General features: G+C 39.0%; 1 protein-coding gene across 16 annotated transcripts in view; it reads right to left on the bottom strand.

Moving 5' to 3' along the window:
• HECW2 (HECT, C2 and WW domain containing E3 ubiquitin protein ligase 2) overlaps window positions 1-27946 on the bottom strand; it is a 469060-nt gene that overhangs the window by 95248 nt on the left and 345866 nt on the right. For all 16 annotated transcript variants that reach the window (XM_058300431.1, XM_058300434.1, XM_058300432.1 and 13 more), the window contains 5 exons: window positions 26161-27516; window positions 24864-24959; window positions 15442-15592; window positions 14667-14770; window positions 14027-14151 (listed from right to left, as the gene is read on the bottom strand). In XM_058300431.1, coding sequence (XP_058156414.1) covers window positions 14027-14151; window positions 14667-14770; window positions 15442-15592; window positions 24864-24959; window positions 26161-27516 — 1832 coding nt within the window. The remainder of the gene's footprint in view (window positions 1-14026; window positions 14152-14666; window positions 14771-15441; window positions 15593-24863; window positions 24960-26160; window positions 27517-27946) is intronic.

Below are 27946 nucleotides of genomic sequence, written 5' to 3'. Positions count from 1 at the left end.
CACGTGATCCTAGCAGAAACTCTTCTCATATCCTATGGAATGTCCTTGTTCTGAAACCCCTTATATCACCCCTCATTTTAGCATCTCTTTGCAGAGCGCTATCTTCATTCTCTGAACCATGGTCATGAAAGAGCCTCTCCTGGTCCATAAGTCCCAATAAAGTTTATCCCTAACTAAGGCTAGGTACATTCTTTGGTGTCGTGGCCATAAACTCATGCTTTTCAGGAGTTGGGTTGTAAAAATTGGCGAGCCATGGCCAGGAGACTGAAGGACCACTGGCAGTGGTGGGCATGAGCTCTAGGAAGGGAGAATCCACGGTGGAAATCCCATGTTGGCCATCGCATCCATGTGGTATGGGGAGGTATAGCAGTTTGATATTATTTATGAATTCCAAAAAAGATAACTGATTATGTTTGTAAACTGGTCTGTTCCTGTAGGCATGATATCCTTTGTCTGTATTGGATTCAGCTGAGATGTCTTTAATTAAATTATATTAAGCTTAGGGCTTTGATTTAGCCATGTCATTAGGGTGTGCAGGGTTGAGTCCCCACCCCCTTGGTAGGCTGATTAAACAAGACTCTCAACGTGGAAGTAGACACAGAGAGAAGAAGAATACAGAGAAAGAGAGACAGCTCCATAGACACAGCAGAGGCCCTGGGAAAAGAGATGAGCCTGATAACCTAGAGTTGCACCTGAACCCAGAGAGAAATGAGCCTCAGGAAGAGAGATGAACCTTATGCTGGCCTACAGCTGATATGGGAGAAACTGGGACCATGGAGCCTTAAGAGGAAGAGGAAGGCCAAACCCTCACAGAGACTGGCAGCCATCTTGCTTCAACATGTGGCAAAAGACTTTGGTGAGGGAACTTACTCTTTATGGCCTTGTGACTGTAAGCTTCTACCTTTCATAAAAGTCGACAGATTTCTGGAACTTTGCATCAGTACTCCTTTGGCTGACTAATACAGGAGGGGTGTCTGCCTCCTGGATGAATGGGGACCAGACAAGTGGAGACAACCAAGAGAATATGGGGTTGCCCACTTACTTGACTATTGTGGAACCCAAGTGAGTACAGGGACACCCCCAAAAATCTGGTGGGAATAAAGGGCATGCTTCAAGATTATAAAGTTGAGTAAAGAGCACAGGTACACTGCCATAGCAGTAGGCTGACCATTGCTGTGGGTGGTATTGTCTAGATTGTCTAGAGAAAGACAAAGAAATCTATCACTTAAAGGAGGAGGAATAGGAGGTGGAAGAGGACAGTGATTCAGATGTAGCAACTATAAATGAAGAATCTTTAAATCTTAATGTTAGAACACTTGTACAAAGGAATGTTAAATTACAGATGCAACATCCTGTATAAGCAGGAGTGTTAAACCAGGCACCTGTCAGTGAAACCATGCTAGTAAGAAAATATTCTGGTGGAGAGTAAACTGAGATAAGGAAAACATACTGGCAGCAACTCCTCAAACCCCTTGCCACCTGGGTGGTGCAACTGTGAGCTACTTGGGGCTGACAGAATTAGTTCAACTGCTGGAATAGTGGGAAAACTTAGCAAAGTTAATGCTACTAATAAAAGTTTAGTTGATTAATTAATGAATGAAAGTGCCCAAATTGTTTTGAAGTAAAAACTTACTAGAAACTGTAACTAAGAGTTAAGATCATTATATAGATGACTTTATATTATAATACAACAAATGAATAATATCTGAAATGCTGTATCTGGGTGAATTTAGCCTAGACCTACCCTTGTGATGGTAATCTTAGACTAATTTACCTTTGTTTATGGTTACTTCCTGGTCTAGCCTCACCCTTGTGTATGCTTGCTATAGTAATGGGAATTCTAAACTGAGCTAAATGAAAATTCTTAAGAGCTCTATTCAAATTGCTGAAATTAAATAAGTGCTTATATAGCACTTACACTCCTGAAGTCCAAATTAGAAAAGCCAAACAGGATAAAAAGTCATAATATTTGAATAAAGAAATTATTTAAAGGAAAGAAACTAAAAAGTTTATCCTGAATTCTTCCATAATCTTTCTATAACCTATCCCCAGGATCTTCTAACCATGACTAAATTACAGTGACTCATTAAAACCAGTTGAGGAAACTAAGGGGACAGGCTGGGTGTGAAAATATAGAGGAGATGTGAGTTTAGCCTAGAATTCTGTCTATTAGACCTGGAAATTAAAATGATAGGAACAGAGAGGATATTACAGATTAAACCTTGTTTTGTATAGAATGTTCTGTAATGCCTCAATTAAATTTTAACAGTTTTTTGAGATGACAGTAATAATCCAATGGCCAAATTTTGTAGTAAAGTCCTTGAAAGCTATAGAAAGATTATTCTAAATTATGATTAAACAACCATAACAAATTCCAGAACTTGTCAGTCAGTATGTTTTTAAGGTTATTTACAATTCTAGAATTTATCAAAGAAAAAAGAAGGGTATAGCCTCCTGTGGAGAAAGGAAGAAAAAGAACATATAGTTATGCATTATTTCTTGCATTAATTCTAATAGTTTCAATTTTATTTAGCTTGGGCATAATCTTCCTAGGTTTATAGGATACTAATACAATAAATTAGCATTATATGCATTAAATTTTTAAGATGATGCAAATTCTAAGTTTTTTGGCTAATAAAATTATTACAAACCTCTTTTAAAAATTGCTTTTGCCTAAATTGAAATGAATAGCTTTTTTTCTTCACAGAACAGAATGAGGGATATGAGACTTAAATGGATCTAAAAAGAAGTAAAAGGTTTATGGAAGTGAGTTCATAGTCAATGCTGACTAAAATTTGATGTTTGTTTAAGGGAATGTGTTTTGTCCTAATATAAGATGGCTGGTTTTCATAAAATTGTGGTGGAAATATGTAAGACAAGACTTGAATGAATATAGAAAGTTGTAGAAGGTAGCATTAAGTAAGGGAATATGTTTTGTAAAGGTCAATTATGTCTTGAGATGAAGCAACTATAATCTTTGGTTATGGTTGATTATAGGAAGTTTATAAAAGTATTTTCAAAACTAAAATATTTAAATAGCCAATTCCAGAAAGGCATTTTAAAATAGAAACCTGAATTGATTGATGTTGACAACAAAAAGTAACTTCATAACAGGAAAACCTGCCAGAGGCACCTCAATCTGCATATTAAAGTGGTGGTAAGGGGAAGATAATCTTGATTTCATTAGGAATCTTAGGTTTTCATAAAATAAAGGAGACAGTAGTTTTTCTTTTACTGCTAAGGTAAAATATCTGTTAATTAACATAATCATAGTAAAAGTGTAGAAGTAAAAAATAAAGTACTAAAAATAGTTAAGTCCATTTTGTTATAAACTACACTGGAAATATTTAAAAAGTGCATAAAAATTGAGAGATAGACTTCAGTATTGCCAAACTCTCTTGTACATTCAAACCAGGCCTCTAGTATGCTGCATCATGCCTCTCCATTTGAGTATTGGCTAGGCTGGTCACCACGACCCCTAAAATAATTAAAACATCTACCATATTTTTGGACATGGCTCCTGAGGTCGGTGGATAGTACATTGGTGTTTTGGACTCATGCGGCAGCCAGCAATGGCTTGATATGACCAGATGTACAGTGGACGTTGCCTCCAGACTGGCTCTGTTTCATAGTGCTGAAAGGTGCTAAGCACCAGGCCAGTGAAACAATGGAGCTTCCCCCCAAGGGCCATTGGTGCTGCAGCATGCTGGCTGTGTGAAAGATATACCAAGTGGAGCCATAATTACCAGAGTAATGTGAGTAGAACCAAAACAGACACCATTGGCATTATGGCCTGCTGTCACAAAGAGACAACATGTATGGTATTGCAAACCTGGAGCTTAGATCTATTAACTGCAGTCAAAGAGGAACTTGTGCACTGAGTAGTACATTGATTCTTACTACGTGCTGTACCTAAATACCTGATGAATATAATACTATCTCTTCTATTCTAGATCATATGCAGAAGAATACTGAAGATTTTAAAAGTCTTTGTAAACTTAATTCATTTTCTAAGTAGTTAATGAATGTGCCTATAAGACAAAAGAATGGCTCCCTTAAGTATTGTTTTTATTTTGCTTGCCAAATGCTTATCTTGTTGTTGCCTATATCGTCTCCATGAGTTTATGTCTAGGGCAGTGCCTCTCCTCATACCTCTCCTAGCTGTCCTACTCATAACCACCACTGTGGGAGATGGGATTGACGGTTTCCTAGACAGCATTTGTAACTTACAAGATCAAGCCCATCAGCTTTACGAGGCTGTAGCCTCTGGAGGTCCCCGGCCTTTCTCATTCCCATGGTCCAGTGAGTCATGGCTGGCCCCTTTTTTGGGCCACTTACCACCATTTTCTTTGTCCTTCCAGTAGGACCATGTATTTTCAAAATTCTAACTTAAGTTTATTTCTTCCAGGATCAATGCCTTCCAGAACAAGGTACTAGTCATGTGGGGATTTGGCCCAGTTCCAACTATGGTGCCGGATCCACCTTTCCTCAACCTCAATAGAATAGCCCGAGAGTTTCACACCCAATCACGCAGGGATACTGCCCCTAACCAGCAGGAAGCAGCTACAGAAGAATGATCATCATCCTTCTGCTCTTCCTTAAGATTAAGTGTGTAAACTCTCTGAGAGGTGAGTTGAGGCAGGTTAGATTAGGAAACAGGGAAGGCAGCTGGTCAGAATAAAGCCCACCAAAGATCCTGGTCATGAGTTCCAGCTTGAAAGGCCTGGACTCAAAAGAAGTCCTGGAAAACTCCAAACAGAAAGGCCTCCTCATTGGTTCCCTGAAAACTGACAGGTGAAAGTAGAAAGGCAATCAATCAGGAGAGCAAATAGCTGGGGCCCCATGTGTGTCTATATGAACTCTCCTTTTGTCTCAACTAGTTTCTGAGGTCACTGTAGAAAACTCAAAGAATTTAGAAAGGGAAAATGTATGGTATTGGAAGCCTCCTCACAGGACTTCCCTACCTCGTACTTTATTATATACTAATGGGAATGTTGCTGTTAGACCAGCAGATCTTCCCCTTATTGTTCTCCATAAACATCTTTCTTTTTGCCTGTAGCATCCTAGCCAATACCTTTCTACAGAGGGCATTAGGAGTAACCCATGTCCACAACTGAACCCAATGTTGGGTTTGCACAGACTTACCATCCTCAGGTACTATTGGCTTTCCTTTGACCATAACTCCTGCAAATTGGACAGTGTGGAACATCTTGCTAGCATGGCAGAATATAACCCATTGACAAGTTTCGAGAAAGACCTCATTTAAGACTGAGATTCAGCTGCCATCTTTCAATAAGACTTGTAATTATGTATTTTTTCTAGTAAGGGAACAGGTGAATGAGACCACACTTTTGTTAGGAGATGCTGTATATAATGGTTTTTGGTTTTTTTTTTAATATATAATGGTTTAGGATGGGTCTATTACCCTAGATTGCATTGCCCCTGCCTACATGGAATGACAAGAGGGAATCCATGATAGAGGATGGTTACCCCCTGAGTTGTGTAATTTTATTTAAGGCTAGTTACAGAGTAAAGCACATCCCTGGTGGTTCTACCCATCGGCTGTTTTTGTGCCAGGTGGAACTGCAATTGTCACTGAAAAACACATAATGGCTTTAGCCAATCACACTGCTCAAGCCCTTAATAACTCCAATGTAGCAATTTCCTTACTAAATGAAGAAACTACCCAACTACAAAAGGTAGTTTTACAAAATAAGATGGACTAAGATATTCTTCTGCATCACAAGGTGGGACCTATGCCCCTTATTATTAATAATGTTCTATGTTATGTATCACTCCCAAAATATTCTGTGGAAAATGGATGCATGTCCTATGGTCAACTTAGGAGCTATGTGGGGGTGGATTTTGAGGACCCAGGGCCCTACTTCCCATGTCTCAGTATGTAGCTGCCTACATGACCTAGACATAAGTTAAAGGTTAACAACCCTCCCCAGAGGGGAGAGAATGTACAGATGGAATCATAAACTATAATCTTCCCAAAGCAATAAATGTCCTTGGTACATGTCCTTTCTATGAGCATAGTAAGAGTAACACCAGATTCCATGTGTATGCTTCATGTGACCCTAGCAGGAATTCTGTTCTCATACCCTATGGAATGTCCTTATTCTAATCCCCCTTATCTCACCCCTCATTCTCCCATCTCTTTGGGGAGCACTATCTTCAGTCTCTGAACCACCTCTATTGGAGAGCCTCTCCTGTCCATAAGTTCCAATAAATCTTATGCCTGACTAAGCAGCAAGTGCGTTCTTTGATCTTGCAGCCACACAACTCATGCCCTTCAGGAGTTGGGTTGTAACAAATGCTTTGTTTGGTTAGGTGTTTGGGATGTTAGAAGCAGAAAATATTGAGAGGAGTTAAGGGTAATGTTACTGCTCTTCGATGGCAGAATACAAAAATTATTTGTAAATAACTCAGTTCTTACCAATCAACCATAATGCAAGTAATAATCAATTCTTGTGTGTGTGTTGTGTGTGTGTGTATTTTGCAGGTTTCTCTATAGTGTTATGGTGACTAAATGTCATGGATTACCTGGTCCAATCCTGATTTCACTGAATTCTGTTCTTTTCAATAATACAGTTAAGTATATCACTGTTAAATAAATTATAGAAATCTTACTCCTAGGCATTCTGAATTAGGTTTGGAAAATGACATCACTGAATGGATAGCAAATGTTTCTTATATTCACCAGGGAACAGATTCGAAAACTTACATACAAGGATGCCTGCTGGATATGGAAATTTTTATCTTATACCATCTGTCTTCACAATATTTTTGATGATAAGAATTTTATAATGTTTTCACATAGCTGAAGAGTAAAATGGAGGCAAAAAAAATTAAACTTCTTAACAAAAGTAACCATAACTATCAATTCATCTATTTTGCAATAGGAATCCTGACCTGTAAGAATATATTTGTGATTTTTGGAACATGATCTTACTTTATTAAGTACTATAAAGTGCTGAGGATGGAAATAATGTATTTCTAGAGCTCATTAAAAGCCAGAATAATAATTATTTGGCATGTACATTGAAAACATTATTCATTATGAACTATTGTGGTTAGTAATCGAGAAAATGTGGCATTGGTGTGGAAAAAGTGGCCATGGTGGCTGCTCGGTGCGGGGAATGGGAGGAGGAGATGAGATATGGAGGCATTTTCGGGACTTGGTGTTGTCCTAGGTAGTGCTGCAGGGACAATTACCAGACATTGTAGATCCTCCCATGGCCCACTGGATGGAACGTGGGAGAGTATGGGCTATGATGTGGACCACTGACCATGAGGTGCAGCGATACCCAGAGATGTATCACCAGATGCAATGGATGTGTCATGATGATGGGGAAGAGTGTTGCTGTGGGGGGAGTGGTGGGGTGGGGACAGTGGGGGTGAATGGGGACCTCATATTTTTTTAATGTAATATTTAAAAAAAAATGAATTAAAAAAAACATTATTCAATTGTACCTACAAAACATATTTATATATGACATTAATTACGCAAACATAGGTACATCTATTACAAAGGACATGGCTCTAAAAACTAAATCTTGAGGTAAAAGGAGAAATGATTTACCAGAAAATTTTGGAAAGCATTTCTTTACAACCAGCAGAGGGCACTAGAATATATATTAAAGTGACCACAATGCAAAACAATGCTCAAATTTAAAATTTTGTTTCTCAAGTTTTTCTTCAGAGTTATAACAACCATATGTCTACTTAACTTTGTTATTTTCAATAAAGATGGTGAGATGAATTACTGCTATATTAAATCTATTCTCACGAATATCTTTCAACATAAACAGATTTTCATAAAAACAGAACTAGGAAAGCTTTTAAATTAATACATTTCTTTTGTATGTTAGAAACTTTCAATAATATAAATAGGGGACCTACTGCAACAGTTATAGATCACAAACATTCAAGAAAAAAAAAGACTAGAAAATAAATCTTAAAAGAGGGAGACTAAATAAAATAGTTTTCTAACATTTTCTATTAATTTAGGGAAAAGAAGGACTGCTATCAAGTAATGCCCTTTACAAAAAATTGTCTGACTTATTCCCCTAAATATATATCTTCAGACCACTTTCAAGAAAAGTACAACTACTTTAATTTCTGTCATATATAAATCAGGGAAATAAAATAAGCCTTCTCTGATTTAAAATTCCAACAGAATTTTAATCTTACAGAAATGCCTACATGCACAGAATGGCTTATCTTTTTAGCCACTAATGAATGCAGTTCAGGTAGGAGAAAGCTTTTAAATTATGACTAAGGAAAGAAAAGGGAAAACAATAATGAACAACATGAAAACAAAGTAAGCAAAAGAATCTACGAGGAGCCCAGTATTTTGACACTGTTAAAAGAAGTTAGTTGTCAAAAGTCCAGATGAATTATAGTTGTGACAAAGTGAGGTCATTTAATGCAGTGTCTCATTATACCACAAGTTCCCAAATTCCAGAAAAAGTTTGCTGCCCCTGGTAGGCTTGAAGTGATAGAGAAAATGCTAGTAATACAGACTAAACTCCGTAATGTGCTGTTATATTGTATATAGCACAAAAAATGGAGAAAATATCAGCCTAGTGTTAAAAATCTATTATCTGGCTCTGCAAAGAAGCTTTTGACCTCACTGACAAAAGAGTTAAGTTCCAATATGTCTTCCTTGTTTCACTTTTTTCTTACTCATTAATATAAACAAAAACATTCACGTTAGAACTACACTTGTTTGTCAATTATAACGATAGGTTGGCTACTGATATAAGAGTAAAGCAAAAAGCAACAAAAGCATTGTGTGTATATTTTATTATTATTTGTAAATTGTATCCTACACATCCCTTATATCAGTAAAATTTGTAATACATATATAGGTGTGACACACACACAAACAATTTTTCCCCCCTTGGAGAGGCAGTTAAATACTTACCAGCAAACCACTGAACACCACCATCCAACCAATTGCTCCTTCTTGAAGCCTTTCTTTCCCTTATCTTCACCTTTTTATGTCTGTTTTCCCTTCAAAACATATCCCATATCATCCAGTTGTCACCACCTGTCCTGCTACTGTACTAGTCCAATTCACTTCCATGTTTCATCACAAGAGCTTTTTCAGTTGTCTCCCCAAGGCCAAGCCTGTTTCTAAATTCTATTCTCTACGTAGTAGTTGGAATGAACTTTAAAAATTTTTAAATTACTCCTCTATAGGGAATCAGAGAATGGATTTCCTCTCTATTTAGAATAAAATTGAAACTCCTTGCCAGGTCATATATGCCCCACAATATCCTGCCTTGCTCATCTCTCTGACCTTATTATGAACGAGGCCAAACTCATTGTTGTCCTCGAGACTGCTCTTTCTCTGCAAGGAAGGTTCTGCTCTCAGACCTCTTCCTCACTGACATTTTATGAGTTTGCATGTTGTTCCCTCATGGGAGTCTTCCAAGGCCACCCACTCTAAAGCACTGACTCCTGTACCTTGCCTGCCCCAAGTCACTCTCTCCCATGGTACTGTTGCAATTTCCTCATACCATGTAGCCCTACCTGCATTATCTTTTTTGTTATTCACTAGCTTATTATCCATATTCCACTCTAGAATGTATGCTCACTGTGAGAGGGATGCTGTTTGTCATTTTTACGACTCCATCTCGAGTCTAGAAGGTTTTTGGCAAACTGGGCATTTAATAAATATTGGTTGAAGGAATATATGAACAAACAGACAAAAGGAAACTTGTGCTGACTCCAAGTCCAAAGTTCTTCCCAACACAGCACTTTCTGTTTTACTGTGGACGACTCCAAACATTAATCTGTTCTTTCTTGTACTAAAGGTTGTCACTTCCTAGAATTGTCCCATTCATGAGTTTGGTTCATGTAATCTGGCTTCTACCTACCTCTCAAAGCCCAAATATGAATTCCATTAGTGCCCTATGCTCTCAACACACCAGCAGCATCAAACTGCTATACTTCTTATACAGCTTCACTACTTCTGTAGTAATTAGCAGACAGCCCCTGAATCTCTTGCTTTGCTAATGTTTCTTCTATCTAGAGTTGCTCTTGCCTATCTTGTTACAAGGGCATGCTGCTGTTTAGCCTTTAAAACCCATCTCAAATGCAAACCCATCTATGACTCTTTTCATTCTCCTTCCCCTCAAAATTAAGCACTTCACTTCAGCAAGTGTCATCTACAACTCTACAGCCTTCCATTATTGACTCACAACTTATGTCACTGCATTGTGATGTGTTTTCAAGTCTCAGATTCTAGAACCCGTAGTTGCTATTTTCTTTATATCTCTATGACTTGGTACAGTGCCTAGTACATAGTAGGGAATCAATGAATGGTTGCTACATTGAATGTATGGTTAAGTCTAACTCCTCCTGCATGATACCTAAGGACAGTTAATATGCTCTCCATTGTTCACCCTACTCTTTTTTTTTTTAAGATTTATCTATTTATTTATTTCTCTGCCCTTCCCGCCACCCCCCCCCCCCCTGCTCCAGTTGTCTGTTCTCTGTGTCTTCCTGCTGTGTCTTCTTCTTTGTCTACTTCTGTTGTTGTCAGCGGCACGGGAATCTGTGTTTCCTTTTTTTTTTTTTAAAGATTTATTTTTATTTATTTAATTCCCCTCCCCTCCCCCGGTTGTCTGTTTTCTGTGTCTTTTTGCTGCGTCTTGTTTCTTTGTCCACTTCTGTTGTCATCAGCGGCACGGGAAGTGTGGGCAGCGCCATTCCTCGGCAGGCTGCTCCCTCCTTCGCGCTGGGCGGCTCTCCTTATGGGCGCACTCCTTGCGCGTGGGGCTCCCCTATGCGGAGGACACCCCTGTGTGGCACGGCACTCCTTGCGCACATCAGCACTGTGCATGGGCCAGCTCCACACGGGTCAAGGAGGCCTGGGGCTTGAACCGCGGACCTCCCATGTAGTAGACGGATGCCCTAACCACTGGGCCAAAGTCCGTTTCCCTGTGTTTCCTTTTGAAAGATTTATTTATTTATTTCTCTCCCCCTACCCTCCCTCCCCCCCGTTGTCTGTTCTCTGTGTCTATTTGCTGTGTCTTCTTTGTCTGCTTCTGTTGTTGTCAGCAGCATGGGAATCTGTGTTTCTTTTTGTTGTGTCATCTTGTTGTGTCAGCTCTCCGTGTGTGCGGTGCCATCCCTGGGCAGGTGCACTTTCTTTCGCACTGGGTGGCTTTCCTTATGGGGCGCACTCCTTGTGCATGGGGCTCCCCTACGCGGTGACACCCCTGCGTGGCACAGCACTCCTTGCGCGCATCAGCACTGCACACGGGCCAGCTCCACACGGGTCAAGGAGGCCCGGGGTATGAACTGTGGACACCCATGTGGTAGGCGGACGCTCTAACCACTGGACCAAGTCCGCTTCCCTCACCCTACTCTTAAGTCTTCTCTGTTCCAAGCTAAATGTAAACCAGGATATAATGAGTAAATCCACACAGATGTTTATACTTAATAATGCAAAATTAATGAAGACAGAAATACATTAACATAAATAAATATGTACAGACTAAAGACTTTCCTGACAACTACTAGTGAAAGGACTATGCTGACTTGTACTTTTCCCTTCAGTCTACTCTGTCTTTCCTAATGTGTATAATCTATTTTGTCAAATCCATTATGTTCTTTAACAGCCCTTTCTGGTTTTCATATTATTATTCATTACTTATATTATTATTTATTATTTATCTACTATTAACACTTCAAGCCTTCTTCCATTTATATTCTATTTAGCCACAAAATCTTCCCAGCTCTCTGTCCACAATTTCTCTCGTGCTAAATCCTTCTCTATTTCTTTATCTCCTAGTCTAGACTCTTACAAATTTATGCCTGATGAAATGGATTATATGTATGGCTGGACTTCCATGCCAGCATTTCCCTCATATTAAATCACTCCATGTGCAGCTAAAACATCTTCCTCTAATTAATATCTTCAGCAAGTCAGTCCCTCAGCCCCCTGAGGCTTGCAGTCTCCCTTTGCTGTCACCATTTTATACCCAAACACTTACCAAAACATACAAAGTTCTTTCTTAGTGACTCCCTTAAACCTAATCATAATCAGAACTTATTTACTCCCACATTAGCACTGCTAATACAACAAGATTAATTCCTTCATCAAACAAAAGCTCTAAAAGTACTTCTTGACTCTCTTTTTTCCTTTACTGAAAACAGCCATTTTTCTTCACCAAGTCCTATTGTTTCTACCTTTAATATATCTTGAACTGAAGCACTTCTCTCCAGTTCCATGCCAGCATCCTGGTTCCAGCCATCATCAACTTTTTCCTGGACCACTCGAATAGCTTTCTTTCTCATCACTGCTTTCATTCTTGCATCTTCAAATTGGAACAGGTCACTCTAAAAGCATGCTGGCTTCCCACTGCACTTAGAATAAAATCCAAACTATAGCATGCTACGTCTTCTGGATCCTGCCAACTTTCCAACCTAACACCACACCATTCACTGTATCTTTCTATCACTATACAGCAGCCTCTCTGCTCTCTTTTCTGAACCTTGGGGGTCCTTGCATTTGCTATTCCAGTTGCTTAAAATAAGCTTCCCTGGCTCTTTCCATAGCTGACAACTTCTTGCCTTTCAAGTTTTCAACTCAAAACTATGTCTTTGAGAGGCACTCCATCACCATCTTTCTAAAGTCACAGTTCTTCTCTGTCTACCGGCAGGGCAAGAACCTTATCATATTCACTATATCCACAGCACCTGGCATAAATCCTGGCATAAATCATGTCTTCAGTAATATTTTTTGGATGAACGAAACACTCATTGTTCATATAGGCATATTTCCCCACTTTTATCTTTAGTCATGCGCATCCCACTCGAAGGCCCTCCTACTTCATTTTTGTCAATTAATGACCATTAGCTATTTCATGATATAACTTCAGACTTGTACCCTTATTTTTCCCTGCACAGCAGTTTTGGTTTAATTTAAATAATATTTTTAAACCCTCCTTTTAGTTTCTAGAAATGTTTTAGACAGATACACTGCATGACAAGAAAACAAGATGTATGAAACTTTTCACCATTAACCTATGGACTTCACATACCCCACTCCTCCAGAAAATGAACAGTTTCTGAATAAAGAAACTTTCTATTCCAGGTTGTAATTGTAAAATAAATGTGGGAAGGGGACATGTGAGCAGAGTTAAGAGAACTGGCTGCCAGGAGAATTTAGTTGAAGGTGGGGGTGGGGAAATGGAATTTCTTAGTGAAGATCAGGAAAAGGGGTAGATTTTTTGTTAAAAGTTAGGGCTAGAGGAAATGAAAGGAACTAGATAAAGGAGATGTTCAAAATGATTTCTGTCAATTAGAACAATGACTAAGAGGCTAAAGTTTCTTATGATCTTCTGGTAAACAAGAGAGTCAATTTTTTTAACTGATATTAACATTTTTTTGGTCTCTATAGTGAAATCATAAAGGTTTCTAAAAGGTAAACACATTATTAAAAGGAAGGAAATTTAAAGCTATTTCACCTGAAGATGCCACTATATCTTCTTCATACCGCCAAATCCTAATATTCATATTTCCTGGTTTATTTTCTATTCTTTCTTTCAGAGAGCAGATCATAATCTCAAAGCTCAGTCTACCCACTGCCTGCTGCCAATGGTTAGCCATTTAGGTACATTTCTGTAGACAATATAGTATAGTTGTTGAGAACACAGACTCTGGAGTCAGTATCCCTGGGATTTTAGTCTGAACGACACCTATCTATAACTGCATATTTTGGGGAATGTTTTTAACCTCTCTGTCCCCAGTTTCTGCATCTGGAAAAACGTTAAGTTTTATTCTAACTCATAGGTTTGAGTGGACTAAATGAGTTAATACATATACAGTACTTAAGGCAGAACTTGAAACTTACAAATGCTCAATAAACTTTAGCTATTATCATTCTTTTTAAAAATTTAAAAACGTTACTATTATCATTCTTACTATTCTTACATCAAATGAAGATAATTTTCTGAGTCCTGTTTCTTTTTCACTGCATTCTTTCAGAGTTGGTACTCACAGGGTTAGAATGCAGCACGGTGAAGAACTCTGGGCTGATGAGGAACTTCACTGGGGGAGACTGTAACAGCAGCGTGAGCCTGGATCTGGAGGTAGAGTGGGGCAGGACGTTCTCCCGTCGGAAATCTAGATGGAACAGACCACAGAAACATTCAGAGAAATCTTTACACCTGGTGGAAAATATCCGTTTCCTGCAATCTATAATATTTTTACAAAACCAAATACATACGTCATTTGTTATTATTTTAATCTGCAAAATACTTTTACTTTGCTGTAAATTCATACATAAAAGCTGCTTATGAATTACACTAAATGGAATTGAATACTATTTTAGTTACTACTAGTGTTTTAAGGCATTCTTCTTCTTATTTTTTTTTTTGCATCCTTATTTTTAAAAAAAGATCAGGTTCTTTTTCCATCATCCCTGGATTCAGAGATCATATTCTGTTTGGTTTTGTGATTCTTAGTATTAATAAAATGAGATCTGAATTCTATGTTTTAAGTTGGATTAACCAGATCTTACTGAGCTCAAAAGTTTTCTAAGCCTAAATTTCTTAGAAATCCTTACTTATTTCTTTGTTACTTTTATGAGATTTAAAAAAAAAAAAAAAAAGCAAGCATACACATCCAATGGCTCTTACCTGTACTGGCTTGGTGAAAGTCAGCTTCCTCTCCTGCCCCATCAAGAGCACTGGTATTTTCCTCTGGCCTCTCATTAGTCATAGTTCTACGGATACTCTGATACCTAAAATCATGATCCTGGGTTATGTTATAGCAGATCATAAAAAAATAGCCTCCCCCCAACCCCAAAAGTGTTCACTTTCTTTTCAGGCCCAATTGTTTCCTCCCTAAACTTCTGGGACATCTGCTGTCTAGGTAAATACATTGCCTTAAGTTTTTCCTGTCCATTTTTTGTGGAGCATTTTGTTGACCAAAAAAATACAACTTTTTAAAAAAATTAACCCTTAACCAAAGACAACTAAATTCCTATATTGGTAAAGGAAAAGGCAACTTTATGTTTCATGCAATTAGTTCTTAAATAAGAGAGACGGATTTTTAAAAACATAGGTTGATAACAAAGACATACAACAAATGAATATTCTAAAGATTAAAAAGGCTGTTTGACTTTAAATTATAAATGTGTATATTCTGCTTTACTGCAATTAATGCCTATAGTTGATTAAAGAGGTTATTACTTACTGTCTAGTTTCCAAACAAGATACGTATGTACAAGTGTGAGTGTGTGCTTTAAGCAACAGAAGTCCAATGAAGTCTAGGAATCAAAAGAGGTAACTGATATACCTTAATGATAGGACATCTGAAGAGGAAAGAGACAACCATGCCTTCTGCTTTGTGCCACTTAGAGAAGATCCAACCACAAAATAGAGCAGTGAGATCAAAAGTGCCCATCCTCACCGACGGTTCAGCTGCTCCATTTGCTGTATAGAGTTCGATCTCTGAAGCATCTGTGGGGCTGGGGGAGCTGTTGGCCGCTGCCATGTCGTGGTCCTGTTCACATGGTCCACATAGAAGATCCTCCCATGGCTGTCAATGCGTGCTTCCCAGTCTAAAGGACAGTCATGCAACAGAGGAGGAGCTGACATCACTGATGTGTTTCATTAAGTTCAGCACATGTTTATTCTCTCTGACATGTTATAATTGAGGGCGAATAACATACTTCACTGCATAATCCAGTGCTTTCCCCCAATAAGCACATCCTGTGTAAATAATAACAACCCCGTAAAGAATCTCTGAATGTAGAGAATCCTTCCAAATCCATTCACAATGCTTCTCCTTATATGAGCATCAGCATTTTAAAAATACAAGAAGTTGATACCATTGTACTTAGATAGTAATGTCAAAATTGAAACTGATGTTTATTTTCACCAAAAACTGACTTTTCTCTTTGTTTTTTTCTAGATTAGATTAAAGAACCAAGGCTGGTGACTTTCATATGCATATTCATATGCAATTCAGTAAATTTAATCTTTATAAGAAAAGTAGTGCTAGCCTGGTGTTCATACTCTATCATTATCTACAAGCTTCCATTTGTGATTTGCCAAAGATGAACACATTTTCAAAGCAAGGGAAATTTCTTGCCTCCTACCTCAAATACATAAGTTTTTAAAAAGATTGTCATTATGTTTAAGCACTCACATTGGCAAAGTGTGTTAATATTCGTAAATAAATATACAAATACATGCGCATTAAAGATAGAAAGGAGACTGGTCTTCGGAGCCAGACACCACACTGCTCTGACTGAGAGGCCATTCCTCTTTTAAAAACATAGAGCATGCACTGATTTTGTTTTTCAAAAGGCAAAATATTGAAACTTATTGCAGTTGGGAAAGGTAATTGATACAGGAAATACATGAAAACAGGCAAGCTCTTTATAACTTTTTCTGTGTAAATTATGTTTTGAAATTAATAAACACCTTTCTCCTGAGCAGCTAAATGATCTTCAAAACGCTCCACATGATCACGTGACTTATCAACAGACACCATGGGATAATTCTTGAGACTAGAAGGTATAGTTTCTCTTGACCACCTGTGCCATTTGCTCCAGAAGTGAACGGAACAAGTATTCCAAAAAGGTCCTCAGGGTGGAAAACACCTGCCTAGTGGAGACCAGCTAGCACCAGACCATCACTGAGTGGTGGCCAACTGGGACAGAAAGGGCTCTTTTTGTTGATCTCACACATTGTCACTTATCACAAGCGGCAAAAGAAAGAAAAACTGGGCTGAGGAAAAGCACCACATGGACAACAAATAACCTAACATCACTCATCCTCTAAGGTAACAGAGACCCACAATGAACCATGCTGCACATCTGACTTCAATGGGCACAGCTACAATACCATAAAAAGGACATTTCTGGAAGACCTCGTGCTCAGCCTGCGATATGCTGACAAACAGCAAATACATTAAAACATCTTCAGAAACCACTGTCTCAAATCTTTTTTCTATTCTGTAGTTTATTTATTCCATGCCCACTTCCCCATTATCCCTTCCTGCTTGTCACCAACCTTCAGCTATGTCCATCTCCTTCCTTTCTCATTAGAGCTAGGATAATTCAAGAATTTCTGTATGTCAAATCAAATGTGCATGAAAATAAGAGGCCATTCCTTCCTCCAAGAATGTTTACAGTAGCTTACAATTTTTAAAATGCAGAATAGGTCAATCAGGGATAAAAACAGAACAGAGATCAACTAAAGGAGACAGAAAGAGTAGAGGCTGCCAAGCTCCCAAGATAAGGTTATTACTAAAATTTGGCTCTAAGTTTTCTGGCAGTTAAGGCAAAAAAGAAAACATATCATTGCATACTTTCCATTTTCTGACAAAAGAGATTACAAAAAAATCTTCAAAGACGGAATTTTTTTTTCTGGAACTAACTAAGAATTTACCACAAGAAATGTGTATGTGGTCTGTATAAGGTCTACTTGGGTAGCCAAATGGGGGGGCAGGATCTCCAAATGTAGTCACCATTGTGCTGTGCACATAGCATGTAATAAATGAACAAACAATTTATACTGACATAAAACCATAGAAAGGAATAATTCTTGTAGACACCTTCTACAAGGCCAGGAATAACTTTAATTTGAAGTTCAATAAGGACATTTCTACGTGCAGTGGGGAGAATAAGAAAACAAGAACTCCAAATTTGCTTTCTAAGAATGTGGGACATTGGAGGCACATTAAGACTATTCCTATCAAATATCCTATCTTCAAATTGGAGTTGTTACTGAGTTTATTATATATAAGTATCCATAAACAGACATTCTATATTGCTGGTTTTAAGTGGATAGTTGGCAGTGGTTAGGAAAGGCTTTTATGCTGTTGGCTTACTCATGAACACATCTACTCTTAGGTCAATATGCTTCCATCCAGGCAAAGCCAGTAGAGCTGCCTGCAGCAAGGTTAGCCCTCTGTTTTATCTACAAAAGTTATTTTGCAGGGAGGAGAGGGAGAAGACATTTGCTTTAACATTCCACAATTCTTTCTATTGGGTCTGGTTCATTCTTGATACAAGAAAGTATGTGAGAACTCATTTGTCAATACCAAAGCTTCTTTTAGACAGGCAATGTTAAAACCAGACATGAAGGGTTAGAAAATTGGGGTCTTATGATTTACTTCCTTGTCTTGCCACACTGTAAAATACATAATCAGTGTGCAAAGAGACTGAGTGCAATACTTTGGGTATTGGAGTGTATTTGTGCATGTGGGACGCTAAACTGGGAGGCAGAAAGCCTGTATTCTTGCCTTCTTTGCCACATCTTTACTACATGACCTGGAATAAGTTGCTATACTTTCATAGACCTGTTTTTTTCACCTGAAATATTGGAGGTCAAAATTAAACATTTGCTAGGTTCCTTCCACTTTTAAAATTCTATGAATGTATAAAATGACACCCATTTAATGTAATGAAAAAGGAGGTTCAGTGAGGACCGAGCAACACCTTGGAAACATCTAAAGCAGGGGTTCTTAATCTTTTTTTTGTTCCACGAACCCTTTCACCAGTTACGTGAAAACCACATACTTTGTCAGACTGTAGTAGATGTTAATAGTTTTATGACACTCAGTCTCAGCTTGTCTTTAAATTAGTCAATTCAAGCTCATTGACCCCCCTAAAATCTTTCCCCTGAAATCTTCACAGACCCTTGGTTAAGAATCCCTGGTCTAAAGTGTAGGCCAGAATTTCCAATGGCTAAGTGGCATTGAGAATAAGGTCTCTGCAACCCGTCATCAACCTGACTTTAACCACAGCAGCTCCAATTTTATCTGTTTGGCGGACTGAGCTTCCAATACTCCAAATTCTAAGACTTCCTTTGAAATATGCAAAGATACATGAAATAAAATATAGAAAGAGTTGCATGGCAATAATAAAGTTTGAAAACTTTAATCTAGGGAAATATTTTGGGTGTGCAGCTCTGAAGACATGTATCAGACTCACTTTGAGGATTAATAAAATTGCAGATTCCTGGAACACACTCCAGTTTTTCAGTCAAAATACCTGAGACTAGTACTAAGTTGTCCTCATTTGAAACAACCTTCCTAGGTAATTCTTAGACAATAATTGAGAAATACTAACATAAATTAATAAGAACTTAAAACAGCATCTAATTTGCTAGACAAACCAATGAAGCTAATGCTAGATTTCTCAGAGGTAATGAAATGCAGGCTTACAAGAACTAAACTACAACTTAAATACCCCAAACAGAAATCTAGAAGCAAGCAGACTCTTAGAAGCCCTAAGAATCAAATATAAACAGGATCCTTAAATAGCCAGGCATAAGGGGAAATCAGAGAGTTAGAAAACATGCAAAACTACCTGTGTCCACTGTCACAGCATTGATCTCCTGGGCAAGATAAAGAAGGCAGGTAAAGCAGATAAAGTCTTAAAAATAAGCATGGTATCTCTGGTGGTTTGGTGCTGTATGTACCCCAGAAAAAGATGTTATTAAACTTAATCCATTCTTGTGGGCGGAACCCATTGCAAGAAGGGCCTTTTGATAAGGTCACTTCAGTTAAGGTGTGGGCCAGGATGGGTCTTAATCCTATTACTGGAGTCCTTTATAAGCAGAATGAAACACAGACAGAGAGGAAGCCACTGGAATCAAGAAATTGAAATTCAATGATGCCTGGAAGAGAATGGAGAGGTTAGAAGAGGCTGCCACGTGCATTGCCATGTGACAGAGAAGCCAAAGATCAAGGATTGCCAGCAGTCAGTCCCAGAATGTCAGTCTTCAGGAAGAAGGCATCACCTTGATGATCTCTTTATTTGGACCTTCTCTTAGCCTCAAAGCCATAAGCAAATAAATTCCCATTACTTAAATCAACCCACTGAATAGAACCTGCCTGAGCAGCCAAGAAAATGAAAACAGTATCTTTATCAAAATAATGAGATGATGAAGCTATAATGAACTAAAGGTACTTTCAAGGAAATAAATGCTTTGATATAGCTGTGTTTAAAGGATTTCCCCCCTTATTTTAACACTCAGGGAAGTATGATTGCATTTGTATGAAGTACAAAAGTAATTTAAACTAAGCTATGACTTTGGGAGTCAAGATAGTAGGTACCCCTTCTCCCAGAGTGGGAGTTAGTGATTGGAAGGGGGGCATGAAAGAAATGTCTAGGATGTTGTTGATGTGGTGACAGCCACCGGTGCTCAGACTGAGAGCATTCAAGGAGCTGCATGTGCTCTTTTCTGTATCTATATAATATCAAATAAAAATTTAAAAATCCTAAGTAGCTGCATATTTTGAATCTTAATTCTTTAATTTGTCAGTAAATAGCTTGTTATATAAAAAAGTACCATGGTTTCTCAAAACTAGACTTTAAGCACTAAAGAATGAGAGCCCCTAGCTCTAAACATAGTAGAAACTGTAAATTAAGATTATTCTTTTCAGATTTGTCATCTACTTTTAGGCCTTCATTTTAAAGGATGCTTTAATAAAGAAAGTACATAAACACAAAAATGACAAATGCCCCTGATACTTTCCAGACCTATCCACTGGAATCTACAACATAAGATAAACATTAGTCCTTACAATATGGCAACAATCCTGGGATCCTATCAGAGTCCAATAATCCAGATGGTTTATGATGAAACTATTCCTATTGTAAGAAACACTACCCTCTTTTAAAGAAAAAACACATATAACAATTCAATATTTTCTCCAGTGAAGGAATGGGTTAAGCCACAATTATATTGTGGCTCGTAAGAGCCATTTGAATTAAATCAGAATGTTTTAAAAAATAAAATAGTTTTTGAGAAGGGGCTGGGCTAGCCATTCTTTTTCCATTTATCTTTATGCTGATTTGTCATGCTGATAATGTTATAGTGGGCTTCAGCCCAGAATAGCCTGTAGCCACCATTTCCATCAATCACCTAAGAATGAAAAGATATAGGAAATTCTTAAGGCAGCCAATGTATAGTCAAGTCCAGACCATGACCCTGGGAAGCTCTCAGCCTGTGCTGTCTCCACGACCTAGGCTTTCTTATTTTCTATGAATCATTAGAATACCCCTCACCCAGTGGTTGGAGTGATACAGATCACAAAGTCACAGCACACTGTCCCTGTCCTAAAGCAAGAGTAAGATTTTGAGAACTAATTTGTTGATCATTACCACAGCTGAGCAGTCTTAGAGTACTAAGTCCAAGATTTGTTCCCCAAACTGAGATAGGAGGAGTAAGTCTGGAAGAACCAGCAAATAAATAAGAAAAAGCCTGCTTTTCATCGAAATAGATAAAATACTAAGTTATTACACTGGTATGTGGACTCCCACACAATCAGGTACAGATTGATGCAGAAAAGCAAGGAACTCTACTGAATCTCCTTAACTGAGGTTTTTAATCGTCAGAGAGAAGTATAACTTTACTGGGCAGTTTACTCACTACAGGTTAGTACCCAAGTATTTTACAGGTGAAAATAAGGGAAAATAAAAGTATCAAATACAAGGTTTCTGTCGCTCTTCCTGCAGAGCTGCTGAGGGCAGAACGGGCGCTGCTGAGTCTGATGCGGATGCTTAAGGGAGCAAGCCTCCCTGGACCACCTGAGAGGGGCTCACACAGTTGCTGCAGCTGCTTCTCTTCTCTTCTCCCAGGAGAGGATCCTGACATGTAGAGTGATTCCAGAAGGAGCAGGAGGCTGAGCACTCTTCAAGCCTCCCTGGTTTGACCTCAAAGCATTATATACGACACACTTCCAGCAAAACCCCAGACCCTGTGACTCGAGGTGGTGCTTGTGCTCAACAGTTAGCACTCCACAGTATAGGCCACAACTTTGCCTCTAACCAAACATTCAGAATTTACATTCATCTACCCACGTGATGGTCTGTAACCTTCTAATCCTAAATCAGTTAAGATTAATACCTGAGAGAGGAGATGGGATGTTTGACTGTCTCAGCTTTTACTAGTATGGGATCTTAATCAAGTTACTTAATTTCTCTGGACTTTAGTTTCTTCATCAATAAAACCAAGGAAATCAGATTGGCTGATATCTACACATCTATCTTTAAATTATAGGTAATATGATCTGCTAGACCTCCCTCACAAAATTGTTACAAGAATCAAACTAAAAATAAAGGAAAGCACATTAAAGTGCATGGTGAACTGTAAAGTGCTACTTAAGTTTGAGGTATTATAATAAATAGTATTAAAAAGTATAGCTGTTGGCCTTCAAATAATTCAGGCAGGTCATTAAGAGATGAAACAATGAGCACATTCCAATCAGCGACCCCTTACCTGAGTCTGTTGGAACAGTACTGTGTGAAGGCAGAGGGCAGAAAGCACAAGGCACCTTGGAAGGCAGAATACCAGGGCTGTAAGTCAGAGACACAGCCAGATGGGATAGTGGGGTTGCCCAGTTAGGAAAGGAAAGTGGAGAGCTGGCCAGGGTGAACTCAACTAGCCAGGGCAGCCAAGTGATGAAAAAGGCTGTCTAAAGGAGGGATCTTAACCAGGGGTCCATGGTTAAGATTTTATGGGGTCCATGACCTTGAATTGAAAAAAATCAACTTATTATTTTCTCTGACCTCTAACTGAAATCTAGCATTTCCTTCACTTATGAATGTATGAAATAAATTTCAAGAGTATTCATTTCATATCACATTACAGTTGTTGCATATCTCCAAAAATCACTTATGCACATCTATATTTCAAAATTATGGTAGTTGTTAGACCCGGTGCTAGTTGAGTGTCATAAAACTATCTGCCACTATATTCTGAGGAGGGATCCATGGCTTTCACCTGACTGGCAAAGGGGTCCATGGAACAAAAAAGGTTAAGAACCCCTGGTCTAAAGGATGAGGGACACATGGAGATGGGAGGGGCAAAGCAGTGTGGGGACAGAGGGGACAGAGTTGAACAGAAATCAGGTATGCTCAGACCATAATAGGTAGCCTACATGTGCTAATGTAAATCCTCAAATTTGCAAGTTGCTTGGTCCTATAACATATATGTATTTGACCTTGTTTTCCAAGGAAACTCACTTCTGAGTATCTAAAAAATAAAAATTCTGGTTATGTTTATTAAAAAATGTTATTTATTATAACTTTTAAAAATTAGCACAGAGACATTGTTTCTCAGTAGGCCTACTGTTAAAATATTTGGCTGGACATTGTTTTTTTTTTTTTTTATCAGACTGTACCAACACTGCAGGATGTTTATCATCTCTGTACCCACCCACTAAATGCCAGCAGTAACACCCTTCGAAAATTTTATAATAAAAGATACCCCCACATATTCCAAACACCCTCTACGGGGTGGCCTCTCCCACCCTGCCATCATTGAAAACCACGCTCAAAAGGTAACACCTCTTAAATTTTTTCTTCCTATTCATCAGTCATTCATTAAAGAGATGTTTCACTAAATTACTTTTTTGCTTTTGGATATATCAACTTATTAAAATGAACTGCAAATTGTTTGTTTAAAAAAACACAAAATAGTTCCTAAAATGTACTGTATCTCTGACAAATATCAGTGCTTAATAAAAGTATTGAAAATCATAAATATTTTCATAGCTAAACATAAAGAAGCAAAATAAAGAAGCAACATTCTCCTGGAACTTTGTCCTAGTGCTCCTAATTCACTTTGCTCCAGTTATAGCTTAATAACCTCCAGTAATATTTTTCTTTTTTGCCTCTAATCTTTTCTCCAAGGATAAAAACTAACAAAGCTTTCTGTCTATCCACTTGACACAATGGTTAATTAATACCCTAGTCAACTTTTTACGTACTTTAAAATACACATTTTCTAAGAGTAAAATCCCTCAGTTCTCCAAAAAGGGATCTGTGCACAACAGAATTTCAAAATGATCAAGCCTGTTTGACAAACTCCACATAGCATCATTCAACTTTTTTTTGGTCAGCACTCAACTAAAGGAATCATTCAGCATTTCGGCCCTTAAAACGCATATCCCCTCTTCCTGTGCTACCATTCTAAAAAGCACAGAGGTTCAAGGCCATCAGCCTCTTGCTAAGATCACAAGTAAGATGCGTAAGTAGAGAGGGTGAAGGGAAAGCAATGAGATGGAGGGGTTTAATCCTCTAAGTTTTTTATTTAAAGCAGTGTTGACTGAGCAACAGGTTGCCTCGTGATGCTTTAAAAATTCCTTTATAATTGCTCATCAAAATGCTCTCCTCTCACAGAGTAACAGTGCTTTAAGTGCTTCTAGAATCTTAGGGTTTTAAATTATGCCCAGATTGTGACTGTCCTTAGGTATCACTCATACCTCTGAATACAGATTATATAACTAGTTTCCAGCATCTCTATTCCTCAACCACTTCTTTAAGTGGTAAGCGTTTTTGAAAGAGAAAGAAATGAAATCTTTCAAATCTCCATATAATTGCCACGTCCCAAATGAGAGAAATTCATAGTACCTCCCCGCATACCTTAAGAACGAAAATCAGAATCCTACTCTTAATGATTTGAAAGGATGTGAGTAGATGAAAAATATCAGTATGTTACATACAGAGAAGTTTTTAGAAAAGCTAGTGCCAATGTATATAAAAAACTGAAAATTTAGGCTGCTGTTAAGCATGATTTTTAAAAAAATTCTATTAACTACTTAATTGCCTAAAACATCTGGATCTCCTTCCATGATCAAAATATTTACCCTATGGGCATTACAATATTTTCTTCTTCTCCAGCTGCCCTTCCTTCATTGGAGCAGTGCCAGAGAGGAGTCATCAGCTTAGCACTTTGCAGACTACACCCTCTGTGTCAAGTGTCAGCTTCCAGACTCCTGCCTTGTGGGGACCCATGCATCTGCCTTCTAATTATGGGTCTGCCTGTCACCCTTAATCAAGGGGAGCCCGTTAGGTAGCAGGTTCTTACTTGGTGGGAGAGCCTCGTCCACCCTCTGGTACCGGCTAACATCCTGGCGCACTGAAGGCAGCGACCGCAATGGCTGATGGCCATTGGCTTGAGATCCTAGGATTAAAGGTAAAAAGTTATGTGGGTATAGTTTCCCCCTTCAGAGCCAAAATAGGCTATAAAACACATCTAACATAAATCATGAGGCTAGACTCTTTTCTCTCTTTAGTCTCATTTCACATAGGAGGACCCAGAAATGAAAGAAGAGAAGTGGAGGTAGGCGCTTGTTCAGAAGAGGGTCTCCTAGAGACTCAGTCCACATGCATCCCTCCTCCATCCAGCTTTTGTCTTGGTCATTCACAGATGACCACACCATAATAGAGGGGAAAGAAAAGAAGAAAAGGGGATAATCTAGGGAGAAAAATTACTTACAGAATAAGAAAATAATTCCCGTTTAGACATATGAAATTATCCATTGAATTTTTAATGCATCTATAATAGAACACTTCAAAGTCATCATTTTATCAAGCCTCATTTGCTGAGACAAAACACCAGTTTTTTTGTGTGTAAATTTGCATCCTCAGACACTAAAACAGCTTATCCTTCAAGTGTCAGAAGGCATCACCTAATTTAGTTGACATTTCTTATGCTGCAGAAGTCAAAAGTATGAGACTTGATGCAAAGCACATATTTACCTTGTTTTGAAGGTTGACACATGGAGGAGTTACTGAAAGTGTTCTTGAACACCTCTGTAGATTACACTACTTTTTCGGCCCTTAAAGCGCATATCCCTTCTTTCTGTGCTACCATTCTAAAAAGCACAGAGGTTCAAGGCCATTGGCCTCTTTTTTTTTGAATCTACAAACACAGACCTCACTAGAGATTCATCATTTAAGTCTGAAGACCGCTACCTCCCAGGTCACAGATGCCTCTTATTTCAGTGGTTGAAGATCCATATAAAAGAGCACCAAATTTGGATTGAGGCCTATCTGATGCAAATTGTGGCTGCCTTCTTCCTAGCTATGTCAAATTCATTCAGATATCTCAGCTCTGAAATAAGAGGCCTGATCCAGAGGAAGGGCTTCAGGTATCCACCCATTTTTTTTGTTCTCCTGTTTCCACTGCTTCCTGGTCCTGTGTTCAGTCTCGTCCTTGCTCTCCTTCTTACCTCTCCTTTTCTTAATTGTTGAACCCCAAGGTAAAGAAGTGAGATAATATGCCACCTGTTGTATAGTTTACACTGATGACTAAAACCAAAAGACTTCTGTTTAAGTTAACTATGCTTGAGCCAAGAGCCACACTGTCTTCTACATCCTACCTCCAGTAGCACCCTCCTCCTGGGCAGTGGCCCCTTCACAAGCACCTTGGGCATCCCCAGCATCAACCTCTTCTTGGGGCTGGTTCTCAGTAGCAGCAGCAGCAGCAGCTTCCTCCAGGCTCCCCCTCCGCTGCCAGACCTCCCCCATCTCCTGTTGGTCAGGTAAAGTGGCTGATTCTGCCCCTGGCCCTTCCTCCTCACTGAGCACCTGCACCACAGGTAAAGAACCAGGAGTACACATGGAATCCTGCGACCCTTCAACAAGGCCTCTGCTGGTGGGCTCTGCTACACAGGCTCCATCTTCCTCATCCTGAGAAGAAAAAGCTGGGGTTTCAGGAAACCGAGCACTCTCAAGAGATGAGCACCGTGTCTCCACTGAGGACAGCTGTGTGGCAACACTCTCATTGCAGGAGCTATCGGCACCTTCCAGGTCACTTTCTCCCTCGGGCCTCGTACTGGCCTCACTCACACTCTCTGTCCTTGCAGCATCACTGGGTTCTGTTTCAGAGGACACCTGGGAAGGCTCAGACCCCTGATCCAGGGACTCAGTTTCACTGATGGCTCTTCGACTTCCTCCTGATGTATCAGACGTCCCTGTGTCGGCCCCACTTGTGGGCTGATCTACCTCTTGAGAGCAACATAGTTCACTGCTGCCCTGGTCACCACTTGGCTGAGAGTCGCGGCCATTTTCACTTTCATCTGGCACTGGGCCTGAGGGTAAGGAGCTCTCTGCAAGCTCTGGGAGATTTTCCAGCTTATCATCAAAGGAAGTGGCTTCGTTTGTGGGAGCTTCTTCATTCTCAATTTGGTTGTCTTCTGGCTTCATCTGAGATGTCAAGCTCCCATCATCAGTTCTTGATGCCCTGCTAAACATTATTAATCCTCCTTCATCCTCCAAGGAAGATGGGTAACCCAGATCTTGCTGAAACTCGTGATCTTCTTCATCTGAGTCAATATGGAGCATTGCATTGAGTCTTGTGTCAGTGGGAAAACTACTCCTTAGTTTCGGAGAGGCCCCCATGGACCTCTCAGAGCAGGTAGCTGCCCCAGGTCTGGAATGGCCGTTGTGTTCAATAGCATCTAAATAATCATTGAGTGAATCCTGACGTCCCCTGGGAGGTGAGGTCCTTGAAGAAGTAGAGGTTAATTCCTCTGTGTCTATTTCCAGAGTGGAGCTAGTCCTGAAAGAATGCTTGGGGGTGCCCTCGGCAGCACTGTCCTCAGAAACTGGCCCATTAGAACACACAGGGCTGTCGTGATGGCCCCCTGGCATGTCCTCATCATCAGAAGGGCTTCCTAGCTCTCCGTTCACTGTGCTGACTCCAAGGATCGTGCCAACAGCTTCTGGAGAAGCATCTGAAAGAAAAATGGCATTTACACAAATGAAATGTAGTAAATTAACATTTATGCCCTATTTCTTTGTAACCAATCAGTTAAAAAACTCAGCCATCCCACTGAGGCCTCTTTGCATTATTACTGACTTGCTAAGATTCATTACCTACTAAAACTAAATAAGTAATTTCTAATTAGTTTGCCATGAGAGGTATATATGTTAGCTACTGTTGGAAATTCTGTAGCTTGGTTTCAAAATACAGGCATAATTCCAAGAGGTATTTTTTGATAAATAGGTTTCATACTTGTTTAGAATACTTCAGTGGGAAAGAAACCATTTGGCAACTCTTATTTTCAGAATAGCACACAAATTCAGTTCTATCCAAAGGCAAACTGACAAGAGAGGAGATTTAATATGTTTTTTCCTACAGCCGTGTACTTATACAGACATCTC

The sequence above is a fragment of the Dasypus novemcinctus genome, chromosome 7, assembly GCF_030445035.2.
Source record: "Dasypus novemcinctus isolate mDasNov1 chromosome 7, mDasNov1.1.hap2, whole genome shotgun sequence".
Lineage (NCBI taxonomy): Eukaryota > Metazoa > Chordata > Mammalia > Cingulata > Dasypodidae > Dasypus > Dasypus novemcinctus.
This window is presented reverse-complemented; position numbering and strand designations above follow the sequence as displayed.